This window comes from Manacus candei, unplaced genomic scaffold (assembly GCF_025592945.1).
Source record: "Manacus candei isolate 608988 ecotype Guabito, Panama unplaced genomic scaffold, ASM2559294v1 h1tg000014l, whole genome shotgun sequence".
NCBI lineage: Eukaryota > Metazoa > Chordata > Aves > Passeriformes > Pipridae > Manacus > Manacus candei.
Genome location: NW_026138062.1, coordinates 66,695,970 through 66,718,426, shown reverse-complemented (window position 1 = coordinate 66,718,426; position 22,457 = coordinate 66,695,970). Strand labels below are relative to the sequence as shown.

General features: G+C 40.3%; 1 protein-coding gene across 2 annotated transcripts in view; it reads right to left on the bottom strand.

Annotated features, from left to right (window-relative positions):
* Positions 1 to 22,457, bottom strand: part of APP (amyloid beta precursor protein) — a 203,032-nt gene that overhangs the window by 87,496 nt on the left and 93,079 nt on the right. For both annotated transcript variants that reach the window (XM_051779758.1, XM_051779760.1), the window contains exons 4-5: positions 16,887 to 16,999; positions 15,222 to 15,415 (exon numbers count right to left, since the gene is read on the bottom strand). In XM_051779758.1, coding sequence (XP_051635718.1) covers positions 15,222 to 15,415; positions 16,887 to 16,999 — 307 coding nt within the window. The remainder of the gene's footprint in view (positions 1 to 15,221; positions 15,416 to 16,886; positions 17,000 to 22,457) is intronic.

Sequence of the window (22,457 nt, the reverse complement as noted above, 5' to 3'; positions counted from 1 at the left end):
GCCTCCTACAACTTTGAAAATGAACCCAGCAAAAAGGAAGACAGCATGATTCTTTTTAACAGGGTATTAAGAAGTTTAGAAGTGCTGATAAAATTTTTGTAAGCCACAAACCTTACCCTACTAGGAGCAAATTAAGTCTCTGCACAAACAAGAATGATTTCCCTGTTCCCTCCTGCCCAAAATATCTGGCCCCCAGAAGCACAAGAGAAGCTTTCCACTGGGGAACACCCCGGTATGTTACACAAATGGATGTGGTTAAAACCACCGTGCAGAAGAGTCTGCAAGAGTCAACCTGTTTCCATTTACATAGGACAAAGACTGAAAAAGGGGCACAAAACCACTTGGCCACTTGGTTCTTCTCTTAATTTTTCTTAATTTCTAAAAACTGGCTTAGAAATTCCACCATCTCCACTGTACAGTTTTCCCTGGAAAAGTAATTTCACTATGTCGGAAATTTTCAGCTTCCTTTTTAGTAACTCTTTCCTGAACAATGCATTTCTTCTATTTTCCTTATCCAGTATTTCACCTTTTTACAAGCACAAAATAAACACTATACATAAACCATCACCTTTCAACTACAAGAGGTGGATTTGTCAAGGCCAGTATCTGCTGCTGATCTCCCAGCTAAGGGGCTTTAAGTCTTGGCTCACTACAGACATTTAAACTACCATGCTGAGGATAAGACATCCAGATTTTGATCAAGAGCATCAGACACCATATGCCTTTCAACATTAAAGAAAGCTGCTCTCTGTCTTTCTCTCACCTAAGCTACAAACACATCGTGATTTAAGAATAATTGCCATTATTTTTCCTCTTCCTTTCACATGAATGATCACTCTCAGATACCGGCAAGCTCATAAGGTTAAAAAAGGACAACAGAAACAACCTAATGAAACAAACAAAGTCAGTTAGTCACACGGAAAGCACTTCAAAAATAATTTGTATGCATGCATCCAATATCCATCTGTTTTTAGCTACACAAAAGCAATCAACTCAGCTACGCCAGTCCACAGCATTTTGCTGCGAAATTCTCAGCATCAAGGCCAAGCTTTTTTTTTGTCTTTTTTTTTTTTAATTTTAATTTTTAGGGGGCATGATGGCAAAGGGGGCAGGACGACAGAGGACAGTTCTCTGTGTGCACTGGTTGGCTGTGCTGCCATTACAGTAGGCCCTGGTTCTCTCTCCAGTAACTTATCAGAAGCAAATGCTCGAAGAGCAGCCCCTCTAAGACCTGCTGCTAACTGGAAAATTAGACATCTGAGAACGTAAAAAAAGCCAGAAGTGGTGGGAGACTACAACAGTTCATGGAGTCAGGCTCCTGAAAATATTCTAAAAAGCTTGCACAAAAACATGCTATAATATTCTTTCTACTGGCTTGATCATTCCTAGAAAACTCCTATTTCTGCTAGCAACACATTCTGCAAGACTCAATCACAAGAGTCGTATTTCTCAGAATTATATTTTATTCCATGTTTCAAGAAAAAGGAACGATGGAAACAGAAGTGGGTTTACCTTAGATTTAGATAACAAAATGGAAGTGAAGGCCTTGCTTTATACTTGTAGAAATAAATGCCTGAAATTGGGCTTAAGAAAGTCATTTCCTTATTTAGCAGGTTTTAAAAACTCTCAGGACTGGCACTATTCTGATGGTTTAATCAGCTCAGCTATACCGGGCAGTACAACAGCCCGAAGAGCACTGATACACCACAGTCAGGGACAGTGCCCAGCAGGAACAACAGCAAGTTTCACACTCAGGATCAAGGTTGCCCACCAAGTCACTCACTCCTAAGAGTCAATCACAATAACCATGCCCAGCAGTGCTGACAGGAGATGACCACATCCCAGGGCCCTGGGGAACCAGGGTGTCTCCCAGTCTTTGACAGTAATCAGGGGACTTTGAGCCTAATGATGGAAGATGGGGGTTTAGTATTGACAATGTTCCATCTTGATGTGCTCCTGTTGCAAACAAAGACAGCAGGTGGACTTTGCATATTTTTAGTGTTAGCAAAGGTAATATGTCTTGTAAGAAACATGACAAAATGCACTTGGATGCTTCCCCTTGGATTTAATCACTGTTATCATCCTGGCTCTTCTTCAAAGAGCATGCATGTGAGAGGGATCACAGAGAATTGCAGGGAAGGGAATGAACACCTACAACATGTGGAATATAGCATGAACTTTTCAGATGGGGGCAAATCCCTCCCTGTTGCACAGCCTGCAGAGCTGTTTCTCCTCACCATGTTAAATGCTCTGGTATCTTTTTTATTTCTCAATTAGCTGTTTCCCAGACAGCGCATCTCACTTCTGCACACCTTTCACCTCAGTAATCAGTTTAAATCCACTGTTTTCAAGTAAATGTTTACTAGCAAATTAATGTGGATACCAGTATTTTTCTCAGAAATCTTTGAGTTTTATTTAATGTACATAGCAGGTGTGCTTGCTTCCTGGTATTATTATTACGTTTTATCTTCTTCTGTAAACAAGTATGACTCAGTCTTGTTTCTTCTGGAACCACAATACCTTGACAGCTTTTTCTGTATATCCCCTTGATACCATCCCAGTCAGGGTTTTATTAGCACCACAGACTGCAGTGTCTCGTTTACAAGAAACTGTTGACATTTCGCCTTAGCTTAGCGGTGCCTGTGACAGGATTTTTCAAAGGCTTATCAAAAAAATTCCTTGATGCTCTGACAAGTTCACAGATTTGTAAAGCCATATTATCATCACCTGAATTTAACAGTTCAGCAGTGAGCAACAGAGGCAAATTGTTAGGTTTAAATGTAGCCATGAATATACCTTCAACCCCCTCCCAGCACTAGTACAGCTCAGTCTCCTGTCTCTGGAGCCTTCCAGAAAGGAGGGCCAGCACTTTCCTTTCATAGTGGACACAGAGGTCATGCTGGCTTTGAAGCTTCTGCTTAAACCTCCTCACACACAGGATATCCAGATCCATTCCCCCCATTAGGGAAATGATGCTCCCCTTAAGCATTCAAGTAGCACACTGGGTCATTAATACAAATCATATGCACTCCTGAGGTGTGGTAAAACAGGGTATTTGAAATTTGGTGGCTTCAGTTCTATTTCTGATGCCACAGAAATACTGGGGCTCCAGGCAGCCTTAAGAGGTAATTAGTTCCTTCCTGACTCCAACAGAAACATACTGATCACTAAACAGGCATATTTCTGGTTTTAAAACATAAACCACTGTACAGCCCCTGCTAATATGTGTGTAAGCACATAGTTACAAGCAGTGTTTAAACCACGGACCTGTAAATGTATATCTACTAACCTCCTTTTCCCAATCCATCACTGTCAAGAGCTGGCACCAATGTATTATTTATTTCCTTCACTGAGAAGTGTGTATCATTCCATTACTTTGGGAAGGTAAAACTGAAGGAAAGGTAAACAAGAGTGAAGGAAAGTGAGCTATGATACTTCTTGCTGTTCAAGAAATAAGGAAACACTAGTAAATGGAAGTTTTCTTTCTTTCTTTCTGTATTCCAATAAGCTGCAGCAGAAGCAGAACACAGGTGGCAAGAACAATGAGTTCTCTTTCTAACAGTGTTTCATAATTCACAGGGCATAAAGGATAAAGTAAATTTTAAGAAGAGTTGCCTGTCTGCAAGTATTACCTACAGACAAAAATGTGGCAAAGCTTTCAATTTAGGATAACAAATAACTGTGGACTAATAATCAATACTGGAAAGTGGCTGATGTTTGTCTGCAATAAACATTCATCCACTGATGTGTTTACTACCATGATTTTGCCAAGTAACTTGAACAAAAACATTTACTCCATCAGTGGGCGACAGAAAGAATGCAAAGGTGTTCAAGACAGATGTTTCAATATCTGGAAAGATTAGCATCTTTGCATACTTTGCAACTGTATCTTATTGCAGATAAACCATCTGGACTAGGGTTTTTACCAGCCACCAAGCCTGAGCAAATAGCTGGGGGAAAGCTAATTCCAGGAGAGGAACCAACTCTTCATCAGCAACAAGCTGCTGCCTGGCCACAGAGAGCAAGGCCATCTCTGTTGGCCCCAGTCAGCTGTGGGAACCAACACAGGAGAAGCAATTGCTGCACAGAACATGTAACCTGTGCTCTTTCAGCCTAACAGGTCGAGCTGATGGCAATTTATGCATCCATAACCTTTACCACTGCAGGTGCCATCATCCCAGTTTCCAGCCTCTTGTGCTTCAGCTTCCCAAAAGCGCAAACCCCCACCAGTCTATAGCTCCTCCAAATGAACTTTCAGGAAAGACGGGATAGGACTGTCAAGTAATTCACCTAGGTTTAGCTTTGCTTCCAATTGATGAATAATGATGAGCACAGATACATATTTATCCTTGTGCATAGGAAAGCTCCACAGCACGGAGTTCTTCAGTTGTGGGAGAGGAAATGGATAGACCAAACAGTGAACATCTACATGCCTTAAGAGTTAGTGCCTTAAAACAAAACACAAAACAAAACCACAAAGCAAATTACAAGAGTAAGGTACACACTTGGAATCCAAACAAGAAGATGAGTGCACTGGAGGTGGCCTAATTACCAGGCTTTTGGTTAAAAGCAAACCAGAAAGCTGACAGGCAAGGAACCAAATTCTCCCTCAACAAAGCTACACATCTGGGGCCTGGGTATTTTCCACCTAACATTTTTCCAAACTTTGCATGCTAGAAAGAGTTCTTCTGAACTGAAATCTCAAAGGACAAGTTTTCTCAGAAATCAGGTTTAATCCCACCACGACACTCCTCTGGTGTCACTAATTAAACATTTGAGTCAACACAGGAACTACTTACAGCAAAAAACTAAGTGAACAGTGTGCTTTGGCACATGAGCACTGACCTTCCCATATTTTGTTATTTGACTCTGGGCACGCTGGCTGACTTGAAGGCTGAGTATCATAACTACATGATACTCAGGATCCAGGTACGAAATTTAAGCAAGACCTATCACAGTAGTTTTGCTTGGGGGAAAGAGAGGAAAGGAAGTCAAAGCAAAGTGTGAAATGGAGATTTCAGCATTCACCTTGAAAGTCCACCAGCAAGGGACTGTAACAAAAAAAAAATGTTTTTTTTGAAGCACAGGGAAGGTGGATGAGACAGCAGGGCAAGAATCAAACTGCACTGCAGTTGTGAGATTAGACACAGAGCAAGGAAGGGAAAGGGTTATGTCAGACCTCCAGTCTATGGAACTGATTTTTTAAATGGCTTATTGGCATCAAAGTCTGAAAAATTACAATGACTTACTGAATTGAAAGTCTGACACACAGCAATAATGTTTCTGGTCTGTCTGTTAAATAAATACAGAAGCAAAAACTGCTCAAAGAGTGCCTTGGTTATTTTAATTAGGGTTGGGTTTAATTGGTTATACTAGGTGAGTAAATTGGATGTCTCACAAAAAGAAGAAATAATGTCACATTCAGACACATAAACACCTATTAAGAGGTTGTGAAACTTTAAAGAAGTTCCACCTTCCATTGCACAGCAAGTTGGGAAAAGCAATTCATATTCATAGCATTTTTCAGACATTTGTTTTGTCACTTCCAGTAATTTTCCTTTTTGTTTTCCTTTACTGAAGAGATCACAATTATCTTTATTTTCACATTTCCTAATAGAAAAAAACCCAACCAAATAATCTATTTCAAAGGTTGCTTCTGAGTTCTTAAACCTTTTCAAACAACTGAATTATGTGATTTTTGTGCTTTAGACTGTCTCTCTCCTATTACTGTAGCTAATCTTTTACATAAAAACAATACAAAAAAGCACCTGTTTCCTTAAAATTTGCAGAAAACAAGAGAAGTTGCACTAAAAACCTTTCAATCCAATATTTAAATAGAACACTTATAAGAAACAAACAAGCATTCCTTGCCCTACTGCCTCTGACAGATACATTTACCTTTTCTTCCATAATGAAACATATTTTATACCATTAGAAATTTCCTTCCACAGCTGACCTGCTTAAAAAGCCACGTGTACAAGGTAGGATGTAATGTTTCATCTTACAAAAGGTACCTGTTGACTGACAGGCAAAAACACTTTTTCAAAACTGACCTAGTTTTTTCTCTAAAACGAAGCCTTTGCTGGTGTTGCTGTTCTGACAGTTTTCTTCAGAAGATGAAGGATTCCGCAGGAAGTACGTAATTTTTAGAGAAGAGAGTAATATATTTAACCCACACACTTTCCTTCTTAATTTTTGCTAAAGAGAAACTTAAAAACTAGAAAGTTAAACATACCTGCAAACACACAAAAATCGGGCTTTGTGAGCCTGATGACAGTGAATAAATACTATCTCCAAAATCCTGACAGCAAAAAGGCATGAAGTGTGAGATGGTAGAGGGAAGATCACTTGCACAGCCCTGTTTGAGCCGGCTTGAGAATCAGCAGAAAACTCTGGATCTGTTACAACATGTTTGTTTCCACAGAACTTCTTCTGTACTCAGAACGGAATATTTAGTGTTTCTTTGTTCAACCTGCTGTCCTACAGCTTGTCTGAGGCAGACAGTGTAAACTCTGTACCAAACTAAGTACTTGCCCTGTTTTTGGAATTTATCATCTTGGTACCCTCACACGGTGACAACAGGTTAAAACTGGAAGAATAACTTTGTTTTACAATTGAGGGAAAAAAAATAAAAATACCAGAAGCATGCAATAATTCTGGATGTTCAACTTAAGACACTGAATAACATTTTTTTAAGAACGTGTCATCTTAAACTTCTTAAATACAGCTGCCACCAGCAGCAGCTGCAAGAGGTCAGAGCAGATTATCTCCACTTGCACAGCCAGAAGAAAAAGAGACAGCTTTCCTACTAAATTTTTTATGGTGGCCACAGTATGCCAAGCCTGACAAAAGACTTTCATGGCAGAAACAAGCATAGATCCAGTTTTCCAGGTCAACATTTTACTGGTTTAGCCTTTTCTTCTTCACTCAGACCGCAATTTTTTTCATCAGCAGTGATCAAAATAGAGATCCCATGTGAAGGAAGGTCTTGTTATCATATAATCAAAGTCGAAACATTTGCATGCAAGATTGGAAACCTCTTCTGCCAGAAAAAAAACAGGCTGTATGTCTTAGCTCTTTCGTCCTAGTATCCCAACTGTGTAGCTTTTGTTAGAAGGCAAAGGGAAAAAAAAGTCCTCAGTATAGAAAATCCTTTACTATACTGTGCTATTAAAGCACAGCCTCAAAAGTGGTGGAATTCTGAATTCCTACAAACCACCCCAACGCCGAGCTCTTACTTCTAGCACAGACCACAGGTATCACTGAATGATAAAACAGAGCAGGAACTGCTGGATAACTTTATGAAGCATATCCAGCTACACATCCACTAGCACACAGTCGTGCTGCTGTGACAGCATGTGCTGAAAAACCCAGGTGGAAACTTCTCACTTCTCTTTTCTTTCATGCATTGTAAGTAGTAAAATGCTTTAAATGGGGCAGCACATAACACAGTCTCACAGGAACTCCTCAGAACCTCTTGTAGCTATATCAGAAGGGTGTCTCGAGCTGATTTTACAGCAACATTTCTCTTCCACATTTCAGTCATTATAATTGACAACTTGAAATTTTTGCTTATAAAATTGTTGCCTGTTACTTAAGGAAAACACAGAAGGTGATGGTTCTGTTTCGTGAGGTCAAAAAAATGTAACCCTTCTCCGTACAACGATCTTCTACCACATATGCAAGTTTGATGCCATAAGTCTCCCGAAACAAGCTCAACATTCACTTAAATCATACAGGTAGCCTACCCAGCTACAGAAGTGCTTTCATCAGGGGTTAAGTAAGCCTGGGTATCTTCTACCCATCACTTCCTCAATTAGATTAATTTTCTCCACCCAGAGCCTCATCCATCACTACAGTTAATGCTTTATACTCAAATGGTGATTGGATTTGCTAGCTCAGCATTGCTGTAATTACCCCTCAAAGCAATGTGCTGTTTCGTCAGTTCCATTCTAACTTGTTTTGTCCTAAGAAAAAAATCCAAATTTACCAGTCTTGTTAAGAGTCATTACTGTTCTGGTGTTCCTATGTTTTCTGAATTTTATTTTATCAATCTCCAAGATAAAAAGTAAAAAAATTGTTATTAAAAATATATTTAATGAGCTAGCTGAATATTAAGTAACAGTCAACATGAGTGACAAACCCAATTAATGTATGAATGGGAGACCTACACTGTGCTAATAGCATAGGAAATATCTGAATAGGACAAAATACTTCTAAAGTTCTTCAACATAAGCAGTAACATTATGCCTCCAATTTCGTGATGCCTTAGTTTAATTTATAAAGACAAGCAATTAGGTTTTGTCTTTAAAATATTTATAAAAACACATAAGTTTTTAGATAAGCTCTAAAATAAGTTAATAATGCTTTAGGACAGGTATAAAGCATTTTTTCCTATTTTGCTTTCTAACAGTTCTACCACAAAACTCAAGATGATGTAAACTTCTGACCAATTAGTTGATATATTGCAAAACACCTTCTACACTATCTCCCTAAATTAATTCAGTTTCTCAGAAACAGCAATTTAGTGATGGATAACTCTTGTAGTGCAAAATTCACTTATTTCAATAATTGGTGTTAACCTCTAATGATGGCAAACTTCAGAGGAGGAGGAAAAACAAGACAAGAAAAACGAAGCAAGTTTGTAATTCCTGGTGTTCATTTTAGGGCACTGACCCCCAATTAGGAACAATTTGTATTAAGACAGCTGATGAAAACACTGCCTCTGGCTGTGCCCCTATGTCACAGACAACCAAGTTCCCCACCAAGCAGACTCTGAACCACTACTGGCACAAGTTTTACTTAAAATTTTCAGGAGTATGAACAGTCTGCAGTTCAGCCTGCACAGTATGGAAAAAGGGAGATCTTTTTATCCATCCAAATCCAAGTAATTTCCTACTTCTAAGGCAGAACGTGCAGTACAGACCTTTCATAGGGCTTCATGTCTGGTTCAGCTTTACCAGCTCAAGTCTAGGGGAGTAAGGGGTGGGGTTTTTTTTAATGTTATAGTTTCTAAAAGAATCATTTAGCAGATTCCCAGTGGAGCATTCCTCACTGAAATTTTAGAGATTGACTTTCCAATTTAATGAAAAAGCTTATATCAAGGACTCGTTGTTTAACATGAATGACAAGATGGCTTGAAAGTAGAGGAACACTCAAGAGACAAAACAATCATTTTCTCTTTCCTCCAGTGAACGTGTTTCCAGTGAAGAATTTAGCCTCAAAACCTCTTTTCCTTGATCAACAGCACTTTTAGATTTAGTACTGCAAAAGTTTCAAAAGAAAGGACAGCAAAGCTGGGGAAGAGTCTGGAGCACAAGTCTTAAGAGGAATGGCTGAGGGCACTGGGATTTTTTAGCCTGGAGAAAAGGAGGCTCAAGGAGGGACCTTCTCACTCTCTACAACTCCCTTCAAGGAGGTTGTAGTGAGGTGGGGGTGGGTCTCTTCTGCCATGTGAAAGGGTGAGATGAAATGGTCTTAAGTTGCACCAGGAAAGGTTCAGATCAGATACTAGAAAAGAATTTTCACTGAAAGAGTGGTCAGGCATTGGAATAAGTTGTCCAGGGAGGTGGTGGAGTCACTGTCTCTGGAAGTGTTCAAGAGACATCTGGGTGTGGCACTTGAGGATATGGTTTCGTGGTGATTAAGGTGGTGCTGGGTTAACAGTTGGACTGGATGATCTCGAAGGTCTCTGACAGCCTTGATGATTCTGTGATTCTACATTTTTCTTTTCATTTGGGCTCACAACTGTACTTCCAATTAAGGCTCATTTCTTCTACTCAGTTAAGAATAATGGAAGTGAAGGAGGAGGAGGGAAGGATGGTCAAGAAACACAATGTCACTGCACACTAGACACAAGCATGAGGAAACATGCAGAAATTGAAGGATTTTAGTAGTAAGAGTCTCTGAAAGACCTGGCCCTCCTCCATGATTTCTTCATCCACAACCCTCCGTGACACCATCACTTTAATCCTCCTAGTTTTGCCTTTTCTTCTCCATGTTCAAGCCACGTTTGCTTCTTCCAGTAAATGCCAAAGAGCATAAAGTATCCACCAAAGCAATAGGTAAAGTAGATTAGGGCATTTTGGTTACTTTTCTTAATCTCCCTGGTCAGCTACTGTGCAATGGTCAGAAATATACCTGGGTCAAAAGATCCCAAAAGGCTTCTCCTTTTGTGCTGTATTTCCAAGTACCTTTTCTGCAGGTGGATGGAGAGATGAGCAGGGGAAAAAGAAGGGTGTGAGGAACACAGGGAGATGTAATGGGGAGAAACAGGGCAAGAGGGTTTTGTGTTTTGAACAGTCCTTTTCAATGAACACCATGACCATAGAGAACACTATGTAGCTTGAAGCATTTACTTGCTTTCACCTGCATTCACAATTGCAGCATTAACATCCTCCAGGCTCTGGCCTGCAAAGACCCAAAGAAAGGGAATTAAGCAGGAGCTAGTAAAAATAACACCTGCAAAAAAAAAGACAATTTCCCAAGTATATAAACGACTAAAGCCCATTAAATTTGACTTTTAAAATTTTTACAAAAACTCTTGTATACTATTAAATTTACTTGCTTATATGTATCACTCTTTAGACTTCTAGGCATTTTTCATAAACTTGTTCCACAGGCAGATATCCCAATTGCCTGTCTGCCTACCTTCTGCCAAGGCAGCAGCGTGACATACCATGAGGAGTCGGTGAGTTGTGGCCAATTTAAACACACCATGTGACTGCCTGATTTAATGACAGCACTCCAGGGAATTCAGACTGTAACTAATTAGATGTTGAGGTCAACTTGCAGCCATTTCTGAAGGGAAGACACTGGGTAATATTGAAGTCATAGATAAATATGTAAAAAGAGCTAGAAAGCAAAAGAAATGAAATATACACTTCCTCCATGTCAAGTGAGGATTTTCTAACAATTTACTCAGCAAACCAATTCTGCTGGGCCCCTGTAACTCCTCTTTCCCATGGAAACACACCACTAAAAAAACTGAGCAGTTTCAAATGCCTTTCAGGATTTCTTGGATTAGAGGCAATTAAGAAAAAAGATACTACTGACAAAAAAAACCCCAAAAAGCTCTTCAGGGAGTCAAAAAGATACATCACTTTAACTACTTTTTTGCAGCATCTGGGAGATGAGCACTCATCCTTAAGCTCAGTCTGGTACAGGGTTGCAAAACCAGAGAACAAAGTGATTATTATGCTATATAGCACAATTTTTTTTTTAGTTTTGTTCACAGATGCCTAATTATCAACAGAAAGTGGACTGCATCCTTTTGGATTATTTATTGTAGTAAAAAAACAACTGAATTAACTGTGCTAATGGAAAGTACGAACAAACCATAAAACTTAGCTTGGCAGAAGTTTATGAGAAACTGTAAACCAAATAATTATAAAATACAGCACTCCCTACAAATGCAACATTTACAGCACTACCCCATCATTACATCAGCCTTTTACACTTCTTATACACTGAACAAACAAAATTAATTTGCCCTAAACTGCTGAGGAGAAAAGAATGAGAAATGAAATCTCCTACTTTAGACCTTGAAAATATATTTAAATGGTCTAGAAAAACGAGACTTGGCTGATGTTAAGGCACTACCTTCTGCTCCTGAGCTACAGGATGTAAAGAAAAGCTCTCCATACAACTCTCAACAGTGAGACTCATAGTGCCTCAGCTTGAAAGAAGTGCCTTGCTGTGAAAGAAGGAAAATGACAGCAGACTGTTTTCCTGGCGGGAAGGAAAGCCTGGGAGATCTCACATACACTGACAGAAAGATGAGTAGAGGCAAATATGAGGCAGACGTAGACAGAGAAAACCTGGAAGTTTCCAGGTTGCTGGAAACTTGGCCATTGCTCCTAAAGATGTTTAACCTTGAACATCAAGAACACCAAAGCTTCCAGCAAGTGCCCAGGTACAGGCAAGAGGGCCACCAGGCTGTGCTGAGGCTCAAGGGCAGCCAGAGCTTGCAGGTCACCTGACTAAGCTGTAGCTATGCAGGGAGAGCTCTGCAGCTATATTGAAAGCCAACACCTGCATCTGGCTGTCCCTCAGGCAGACTTCAAGGTAAAATGTTAATTAAAGGTGTGGATAACTGCAAGGAACGCCACTGCTGACAAACGCTTTTACCTCTCAAGAGTTACAGACTATTTCAGGACGAGCATGACACCACACAAATTCAAAAGCATGTGTGGATTCTGCCTCTTGGCTTCGTGAACAAAACAGGGGTATAGATATATATCACCTGTCACCAAAATACACCCTCCCACCTGCCTCCAAGTACTGCCAACAAGCCACAGCCTTTTACATTCAGACCCAGGTGGTGGTCAAATTCTGGGGAGGAAGAACATCCATCTATGACTGCACTGCTTTGCTTCTCCCTGCACAGAAGAAAACACCCTCGACAAAGCAAAAAAGAAAACACAGTGCCCCAGGGACAACTGCTGGGGGTGAAAACACAACACAATCTGAAAAAAGGCATTTACAAAATGAATGGCTGCAATGTGCTTTCCTCTAAATATTCAGAATCATAAAATGCAAATATTTTAAAATTTAGATCTGAATAGCTTGAGAAATAAAGTTACTTCAAAATATACCACCGACATTTGCTGGATTCTGCTTTGTCACAGAGTTTTGAGAAATGAGGATATAATAGTCTGCTTTCCAGCTTGTCATCTCTAACTCAAACATGTCACCTTCACTTTGACTTGGGTGTCTCACCGCTGAGTATTCATGTGGCATTGGCAACTAATTTCAGCCATAAATGATGACTTATGGGAAGAAACGGGTAAAATAAGCCAACCCAGTAACTGCTGCAACACGAATGATGTGGAATTCCTGTCTCAAACCTGTGGCAGAGCAACAGCATGGAATCCTTCTCCTAAAGAACCAGCTTCTGCTTTATGTGTCTCTGCACGAACATAAGCGTTTCCAGCACTTGTAGCACCAAAACGACAGCCAGAGCAAACACACAAATCCCCCAGAATGAGCCACCCTTGGAAGGCACAGCACTTATCCCATGATTTGGAGCACACCCTGGGTGTGTTAGAGGCTGTCAACTGGAAGACACCAACAACCTGTGCTCAGTTGACCTGACCCAAGGAAAAGCTATCACAGTTCCTGAGAGAGGAAAATACTTCAATGGATACAAAATTTGAATTACCACCCACTGCTGCATAAGAAATTATTTTTTTTTTATATGACTAAATTTCAGGAGTATTTCTGGCTCCAATGCACACAATTTAAATGTAGTTGGGAAGCTGAAGAGGCAGCAAGAAATGGAGTGAGTCAGTCTAAAAGAACTACCAGTTGCTTGGCTCTTCATCTGCAGATGAAGTACAAGTGCCCCATAAAATGATCTTTCATTTTCCTCTTTGCAAGCATTTCTGTGGGAGGGGGAAAAGTAAATCACTATTTGCTTGGAACTTCAGAAATGGATTTAAATGCAATTACAGCTCCCATTCCTAGAGGATACAAAATTTATGAAGTTATTCTTGAACTCATCTCTTCAGATATTAAACTACTTTATGAGGAACAAAATGGACCAGAATAGTAAATTAAATGTTCAGTGACAAACACAAAAAAGACAGAAAGAAATGGGATATGTCTTGCAAACAGAAGTACTCTACATATACCCCCGTGAGCTCTCTTATTTAAAGTAATTTTTGAATCTTTGATCATACACATTAAAGAAAAGATTTCTATGTCCTTTATATAGAGGTGTATAGATAATAAATATAAGTTACCTACATAACACAGGAAATAGGTATATAAGATAAATCTATGTATCTATATTCTATGTGTATATATATGATGAAAAAAGCAAATGTCCCAGTTAGAACAAGGTCTATACTCACTTCTTATTCTAAGAGAACATCTAAACATCCAATCAAGATTTAAATGAAATATACAAAAATGGAACAGCAACAGTCCAAAGGCTGCTCTACAAATACTGCAGAAAGGGTTATAAATAGTGATGCTGACAGAGGTCAGAGGTACAAATCAGGAGAAAGCCCAAGATGGAATATTCAAGATGGAATCCATCCTGGATCAAGATGGAATCTGCAAAGTTTGATGCTTCTTGTATCAAACAGTCCTGACCATTCACTACTGTTTATGACAGAAAACTGGAAATTACCATAGAGAAATATTTATTTTAAACCTGTTCTTTTATTCACAAAGGACTCTTCCCTGCAAGACTTACTAATGCTTTGTCACAAAAGACTTAGATGCCCACCATGACATGGTGTCTAATTATTCTAGGTCGTAATGCCATCTCATCACACCAAATTACAGCAATTCAACCTCTGTCCTCAATCTCTGCACTGTTCCCCAAATTGTTTCCATCTAGATTATTAAAAAGTCCAAACATAACACAATTCAGAACTCTCAACTTTCTGCATTATTCACATAATTTGGACCCCATTTATTTTCAGGGTTCTCCTTGAAACCATTTGAAACCAGCCCAAAGTTTTAGACTTTGTATATTATTTGTACCAAGATGCAATATCAGCTCTAAGAAGTAGAAACACTGCATTAGCACAGTCCTAAGTGATGAAAGCCTGGGGAGCACAAACAGAATTTGCACATAGTCCTTAGTTTTACGAAGAAAGCCATCTTGGAGAGTTATGTGCACAGGGGATGTGCAGGGTAAAGACAAGTTTGGCATCTTCCCACCTACAACTGCCTTGCAAAGGAAACCTCCATGTTCCACCTTGACAGCAGTGTGTTAACGACTCTGTCAAAGGCTAGATATTGAAACACATTTTCTTTTAGATCCTGTTTAGAAACTAATTGTCACCAGAAAAGTATTCTTACAGTACTAACACCTATTACGAATGAAAACATTTCAAAACTGGTTATGTTGGCTGATTACCTGCTGCAGGACCCCAGACTGCACATGAAGAGTCTTAAGGGTACACTATTTATCATTTAGTTGTCCAAAATTATGTATTTAAGCATTTTTGTTATAAATATGGCAATACTCCTCACTGAAGAAATTACGAAGGTATCAAAAAGTGCAGTAACTATTTTAACAATAAGCTTTTCTGCAGAAAGAAAAAATAACTGAGTAGAACAGAACACTGATGCTTTTGATCACCGCAGGCGCAAGTTCACGTATACAGAGCAGTGACTCTTCCACACTGAGGTCTTTTAGACAGATTTTTGGCATCTTTAATATGATGCTCATAACGAGTTGAAGGGTGCAAAGTCACTCTTACCTTCCATCTGCATAGTCTGCATCTGCACCTCCCCACCAGACATCTGAATCATCATCTTCGGCATCAGCTGAATCAAGATTGTCGCTCTCCTCTGCTAAGGGGCAGCAGACAAACTCCACACCACGGAACTTGTCTATCCCACAGGGCAGCAGCATACCATAGTCGTGCAGATTCATGCTCTTCTCACTACAGGACTGTAAAAAAGAGAAAAAAGGAAGAGCAACAATATTGTCATGGAGGAAGAGAGAAAAAAACTGTCACAGACCTTGAGAAAACATGAAAGGGCTGCCTTAGGAAGTCAAAGCTGGTGAACTGCACAATCTCTGAATTCTGAAATGCAATTTCAAAGGTCATGTCTGCATTCCCTGCCTGACTGTAGGTAGGTCCCTGGCTCTGTCCACAAAACCACTGTAAGCAAAAAGCTCTCCTTTCAGTTTTTCCCAGTACAGAAAAACTTGTCTTCTCTCATATACATGACAACTCCATATCCTCTTGTCTAAAACGCTCACAGGCTCTGCCTCATAAACAGCAAACTTCAAGACAGACCAGTAATTTGATGTATTAATCCCAATCCTGATTCACTAGTGCTATCGAAGAGTTCACTGCAGGATAGATTAATATTTGAAATACCTGTCATACTGGAAACACACTGTATCTGGTCTGATACCTCTGCTAGTAAATTTCCTCCTAGCCTTGTCTGGAAAACAGTCATGCAAAATTATACCTTAAAGATACAGTGATGTAGGACAGAAAGATAAAAGTGATGTATGACAGGTGAAAAAAGGAAAATAGTTCAGTGGTGCACAGTGTTCTTCTTCTGGGCTATTGCCATTCCAAGTTTGCGAGTAGTTAAAATGAACTAGAGTTCCCCTGTGTGAAGGTTGGTGCCTTAAAAGCTTCATTTAAGTATGATTCAAGCAAAAACTGAACATTTGAGAAGCTGCTGAGCACATTTCAAATTTCATCTCCAGAAGGTGGGATAACATACAAACTAAGAGGTTCCAAACAAAATAGCAGCCAGAAATCTTCTTGGAAGCTCATCTTGGCTTTTACTCCTAAAACCTCTCTGCATAAGGAAAAGATGTCCAAGACACATTAGCAATTGTAATATTAAGTTTATTTCTGTTTTCAGTAAAGCACTGGTAAATTGTAAAAACTCTGTGCCTGACTGCAAAATGTGTTTGGCTAGTTCTAGCTCTTATCAGCTCTCCTACCCTTCTCAGCTGAATTTCATACAGTGCACTCTCTGAGGCCTCTTTGATTTCTCTGGGCACCTGGCATACCAATATCCACAATAAATAATGGATAATGTCCATCCAGGATGATGATTAAAGGCAAAGTCTAGGCATTTAGTTCCAAAGCAGCACTAACAAAGGAAGCCAGGGGAGGCAGAAAACACAGTGGGTGTGGGAGTGGATGTGAGGGAAAAAGCAGTGCTATGAAACAGGGTCATTGTTCAAAGGTCAATGGTAAGTATCCAGTCACGGACTCTGATGTGCTCAGATTCCCATTTCCTCCCTTACAAAGCAGAACAAAATGCCATTCACCCAAACCTTTGAAATACTGCTCTTTGTTTTCCAGGCTGCAGCTATATTTAAAGTCATGCTCAGAAGAGCGACACAGCTTTAAAGAAGGAAGGCAGGAAATTTTAAGACATGAATATACCTCTTTAGCAACAGTATGCCAGTGCAGGTGAGTTTCACACACATCCATCCTTTCCTGGTGAAGGAACTTGCACTTGTCTGGCACCAGAAGGGCATCACTCACAAACTCGCCCACTGAAAGGAAAAAAAAAAAAAAAAGGAAAAAAAATACAAAACCATTAATCTTTCTTCCAGTACCTCATCCTGTTAAACCTCTATCTAGGCATAAAGCAGCTTTTGTGAATGAGAGGCAGGGTCTGTTTGCAGAGAAGTGGTGCTTCCATTATGACCTTCTTCCAACTTGCCATTGGAAAGTAGCTCCTGTCTTTGATGTCAGAGGTATTATGTTATGAAAACCTCAGTGTAATATTCTAACTTCTATATAGCCTGGGTGAAACTTGCAGGACCCATTGCAGACATGTGTGATGCAACATGAAGTCAGGGGATGGTGGATCAAGCTCCAAGAAGGGGACTAAAGGGGACAGGGAAGGACAACTACATTTTTCATCTTACTAGCAGTAGGGAGAGGGTGTGAAGTGTTCTGAAATACTTAATTTTTTGCACACAAAACAAATCTGACACCAACAAATTGTTTCAAACAATTCAAGAGTATTTCTCGTGAACCACAACACTAAGAGCAACACATTCAGTTATTTTGTTGATGCAGCCTCTTCATTGCAACTTCATTTCATCAGCCAGATGAATTCAGGTTAGCCCAGAAGGCTGATAAGCAAGTAGAGCTCATCAGTCAGGGAACAATATGATTCATGATCACCAGAGTATCTGGTCAGACTGAAGTGGGGAAAAAGGGCTCTTCACCAAGGACATAACTGACCAGACATTGTTCTGTCTTCAAAAGTAGAACAAAAATGTAAATGCTCATGAAATGAAGGACGCTCACGAATAAGAAGAAACGCAGATGGTAAGTAACATGATTTATTAGACTAAAATCACTGTAATTCTGTACAATTCTGGTTTTATAATTAAATAACCTCCAAGCCCCCTAAGGATATTTTTTAAGGAAGAAATTACAGAGTTCTTTCAAGAAGTCTGTTACACTGAACAGGCACTGGCAAAAGCACATCACTCAGCTGGCACAAATGATCAGCTCCCTGAAGACCTGTAGTCTGTAACCTCCAAAAAACTACAGCCTGTGGTATTGGGGTGGTTCAATGGCTGTAAGAATGTAATAAAAGGTTAATTAATCAAAATGAGATGACTACAAGTTTACTGTTCAGCAGAGGGTCATCTCAGGGAGCCGATGAAGTGGCCTTTAAGGCTTACAATTAAAAAGTCAGTTTCAAAACTAACACCCAATGCATTGAGGGAGAAAGCAGAACTTAACAAATATATACCTTTGCTAATCACCAATATGTGTATTTCATATTAAATTCCTTGCTGTATTTCAGTGCTTTTGATCTGAAGCCTTTAAAGTCAGTCAGTTTTCAGGAACTAGTAACTAGTTTACTTAAGTCACTTAACTAGGAAAAAACAGATTTTCTTATTTTTACCTTCCATAACATACTCTGATGCCTGCAAATTATTAACAGAAATGCTTCCTAGAGGTGTATAAAATAAACTTGCAAAAAGAATGAGTTAGAACACTTTCTGGTAACCCAAAATACAAAATTTGCACCTTCAGTTAACAGTTTCTGCTCCCAGCGGCATCACACACTAATCTTGCAGTGAAATTTGAACAAATTTGCAGCTTTGTAGGGGACCAGCCTGTCACAAACTCAAAGTAACTCAGTCCATAAGTAACTGGCAATTGTTAATGCTTCAATTTAGTAAAGTACCTGAGCACTAGGCAAGCACAGGGCTGCTTTGCTGAAGACTCAAGAGCATGTTGACATTGCTCTCCTAAAACATGATAACTTAATGGAGAACTGCAGTTATACCTTTCCAGCTGTTCAAGCACGAAAAACATCCAAAGCAGTCTTTAGGGTAAACATTTCTATAAAACAACAACAAAAAAATCCTGGAATGGGTTTTACTCCAGCAAACTCAATCTGATGCTTGTGTGTGAGCTTGTGCCATCTGTTCTCTGACACACACAGGTACAAATCCAAGTACAAACACACCTGATAACATCTGCACAAAACTGCTCCATTCCCCTTAACAGGGGGGACGTTAACAGGATTGCAATATGACTACAATATTGTGTGTATGAAGTTAGAAGGTAATTAATGGTATACCCTGGAGTGCTGTGCGGCCCTTCAGAAGGACCTCGACAGGTTGGAGTGGGTCACAGAAGAACAGTCTGAAGTAAAACAAAGTAACAGGTCCTGCACCTGGGGAAAAATAACCGCAGGCACCGAGACAGGCTGAGGGCTCACCTGCTGGAAAACAGCTCTGTGGAGAAAGACCTGGAGGTCCTGGTGGACAACAAGCTGTCCGTGAGCCAAGAGCATGTTCCTGTGGCCATGAAGGCCAATGGGATCCTGGGGTGCATTAGGAAGCGCATTTTCAATAGGTCAGGGAGGTGATCCTGCCCCTCTACTCAGCCCTGGTGAGGCATATCTGGAGTGCTGTGTCCAGCTCTGGGCTCCTCAGTACAAGAGAGACATGGAGCTCATGGAGTGGGTCCAGAGGAGGCCACAAAGATGATGAGGGGAGTGGAACATCTCTCTGACAAGGGAAGGCTGAGGGAGCTGGGCCTGCTCAGCCTCCGGAAGAGATGACTGAGAGGAGATCTCATCAATGTCTGTCGGTATCTGAAGGTCAGGGCACGGACCAGGCTCTGCTCAGTGGTGCTGAGCAATGGGACAAGAGGCAACGAGCAGAAACTGATGCACAGAAAGTTCCACCTGAACATGAGGAAGAACTTCTTTTCTGTGCAGTGATGGACACTGGAACAGATCACCCAGAGAGGGTGTGGAGCCTCCCTCTCTGTAGATATTCAAGAGCCATCTGGATGCAATCCTGTGCCAACCTTACCCATTCTGGGATTCTGTGAAAAGAAACAAATACAATGTACCCCTGAGTTACAGCCACCAAACAAAAGATGGAGAGCTGTATGTCCAAAGTTTTGGGCATTGCAGCCAGGGCAAACATTGCAGTGTCATCACAAGTATGCCTGAGTGTGCAATTAATAAGATAAAGCACACTAATATCCATGGGGAGAAGGACAGTTGTTCAGTGTAACACTCCCTCATTAAATAGAATTATAATAAATTAGAGTTGTGAAAATCTGGGCAATAGCAATCACTTGAAACTTTACATGTGATTTCTATTGCCTTCAGTTCTATTTTTTATTACAAACAAAATTGAACTCTGTCCATTATTTAGATGTACACAAAGCTCATGTTCCTTTCATGGTAATTACTACTGAATTTTAAGTGTAAAGCTCTGAACTTTTGTCCTATTTTTGTTGTTGCTCTTTTAAATAAATCAATGTTCAAGTAGCAGTTTGATGAAATAAACTGAATTCAGTTGACAACTGCAACATTTATTTTGCCTGGGCTAGTCTAATAGAAACAAAAATTCATCAGAAAGAAGCACTTCTAACACTTTTGTCTTGCAGGCAAGCTTCCTCTTGTATCACTCCAGTACATGTTTAACTTTCAATGCTGCTGAGTCATAAGACTTTGAGGATTCTTTGCTTTTTTTGAACAAGTAACCTGCAGAATACACAGGGGAGACAAGCACATGAGAAGGGAGAGCAATCCTGCACCTCCAAAGAGAAGGAGAAACGTGTATGGCTCTAAGAGTAAGGAAAAACTGTTAATACTGCTTCTCTTTGCCAGGACACACCATGACTGAGAGCTGTGCATTAGTACACTGTTCTGACTGATGGAGAATTCCAGCCCAGTGTTGGTTGTAATTGCTACTACCAGGTGCTGGGATTGCAAAATTCAACTCCAGCATTATTTTTATTTCCAGCACAGCAACATACTGATTTGTACCACACCAGGCTATCCTCAACACCCTGCCTGCAACACTCAAGTTGCATGAGCATTTCCCCAGGCAGCAGCACTGCCATAAAACCCTCCCTGGACCCAAGCTGTCCCCTTGCTCTCACCAGCACCTTGCCCCTGCTCCCCATTCACCCACTCAGTGAGCCATAGCTAAGCCCTGACCACACCACTCAAAGTGGGGCTTGCAAAATTTGTACAAAATCCACACCACAGAGGGTTGGAATCATTACCACCACCAGCACTACCTCTGCCTCATATTTATCCCTGTTTTCCAGTACTTCTCTGCCTTCTTCAGCACCTCTTGTATTTTGATTACAGCTGGAAATCTGTGCTCTGCAGAGGCACTCTAATAATAAACCATGATGGCACCATTTGTCTGCTGATCATAAATCACTAAACTCCCTCAAGTGATCCAACACACCAACAAAACAGCTACTTGGGTTCCAGTAGCTGCTTACCCACTCTTGCAGGGAAGGACTGGACAAAACCAGACCCCGCTGGCTTGTGAGTTTCTGGCCATCTGGAGAAAACAGCCCTAAAGGAGAATTCTGAGTAGAGGTCACATTACCACATTAAAAGCCACCACCCTGTGTCTACCCCTCATTTAGCTGAAGGCCAAGAACCTGCTGCAAAGCAAGTCGCTTCTTGCCAACTGAAACCCCCACAAGGTGAGTAATCCCCCTCTTAATACTGGTTCTTCACTAAGTTTGTTGCAGAATTCTTCAGACTGCCCCACCCTGGTGTATCACACATCATTCAACAACAATAAAATTAATAATTTTATTTCAGTCAAGGACATCCTATCCTCTGAAAAATACTCTTGGAACAACAACAGATTTTTTGCTGTAAGACCAGAAGTTCTGGCCCAGAAATTTCATTTTTCAATATAGTAAATACTAAGAAAAGCATTAAGAATCAACCTCTAATAAAAGAGTTAGGATTATAGTGAAGGCAATAATTCACACATTCTTTTAAAACTTCTCTAGGAAGAAAAAAAGCTCAGCAAGTAGGTATGTTCATAAAAGATGACTGCCCTAGCTGGTTAATGGAAGATATCAGGGCAAAGTAATTAAAAATAAAAATACTGCGTGAGACATGGTCCTGATCAGCAGATTTTCCAGCCACTGCATAAAGTAGATGGGACATGAGCATCCATCCAACATTGCACAGGAAGAAAGCAAAGACTAGGTGATAAAGGTAACAAAACAAAATCTGTGACAAAACCAAACATCTGCTAGCAGATGGCTCCAAACTGAAAAATAAGCATGTTCAAATTACGTTCAGAGGAGCACTTTCACACAAAGCATGAGGAGGCAGCACACATGCTGAGGCTCTGGGGCTCAAGGTTTCATTTCAGCGTCACGGATGAGAACAAGGGCCTCGCTTACACAAATTTACAAGCTCAAGTGCCTGCACAGTACATATTTGAGAACATTCAGAGAAATGTGTTATTTCCCTGAGAGTTTGCACTGATTATCCAGAGCCATCACACACTTCGTATGAGCACCAAAGAGCAGTCAACCCTGCATCTTTCCCCGTCCTACTGCCACGAGGCTTTGCACTGCCCTGCTCCCCTGGTGCAACACCTCTGCCAGCCCTTGTGCCTGCCCAGCCACATTTCTTTACCACTTATTATGCTACACATACACTGTTGCATCTATTTAAGCAGCCACGTA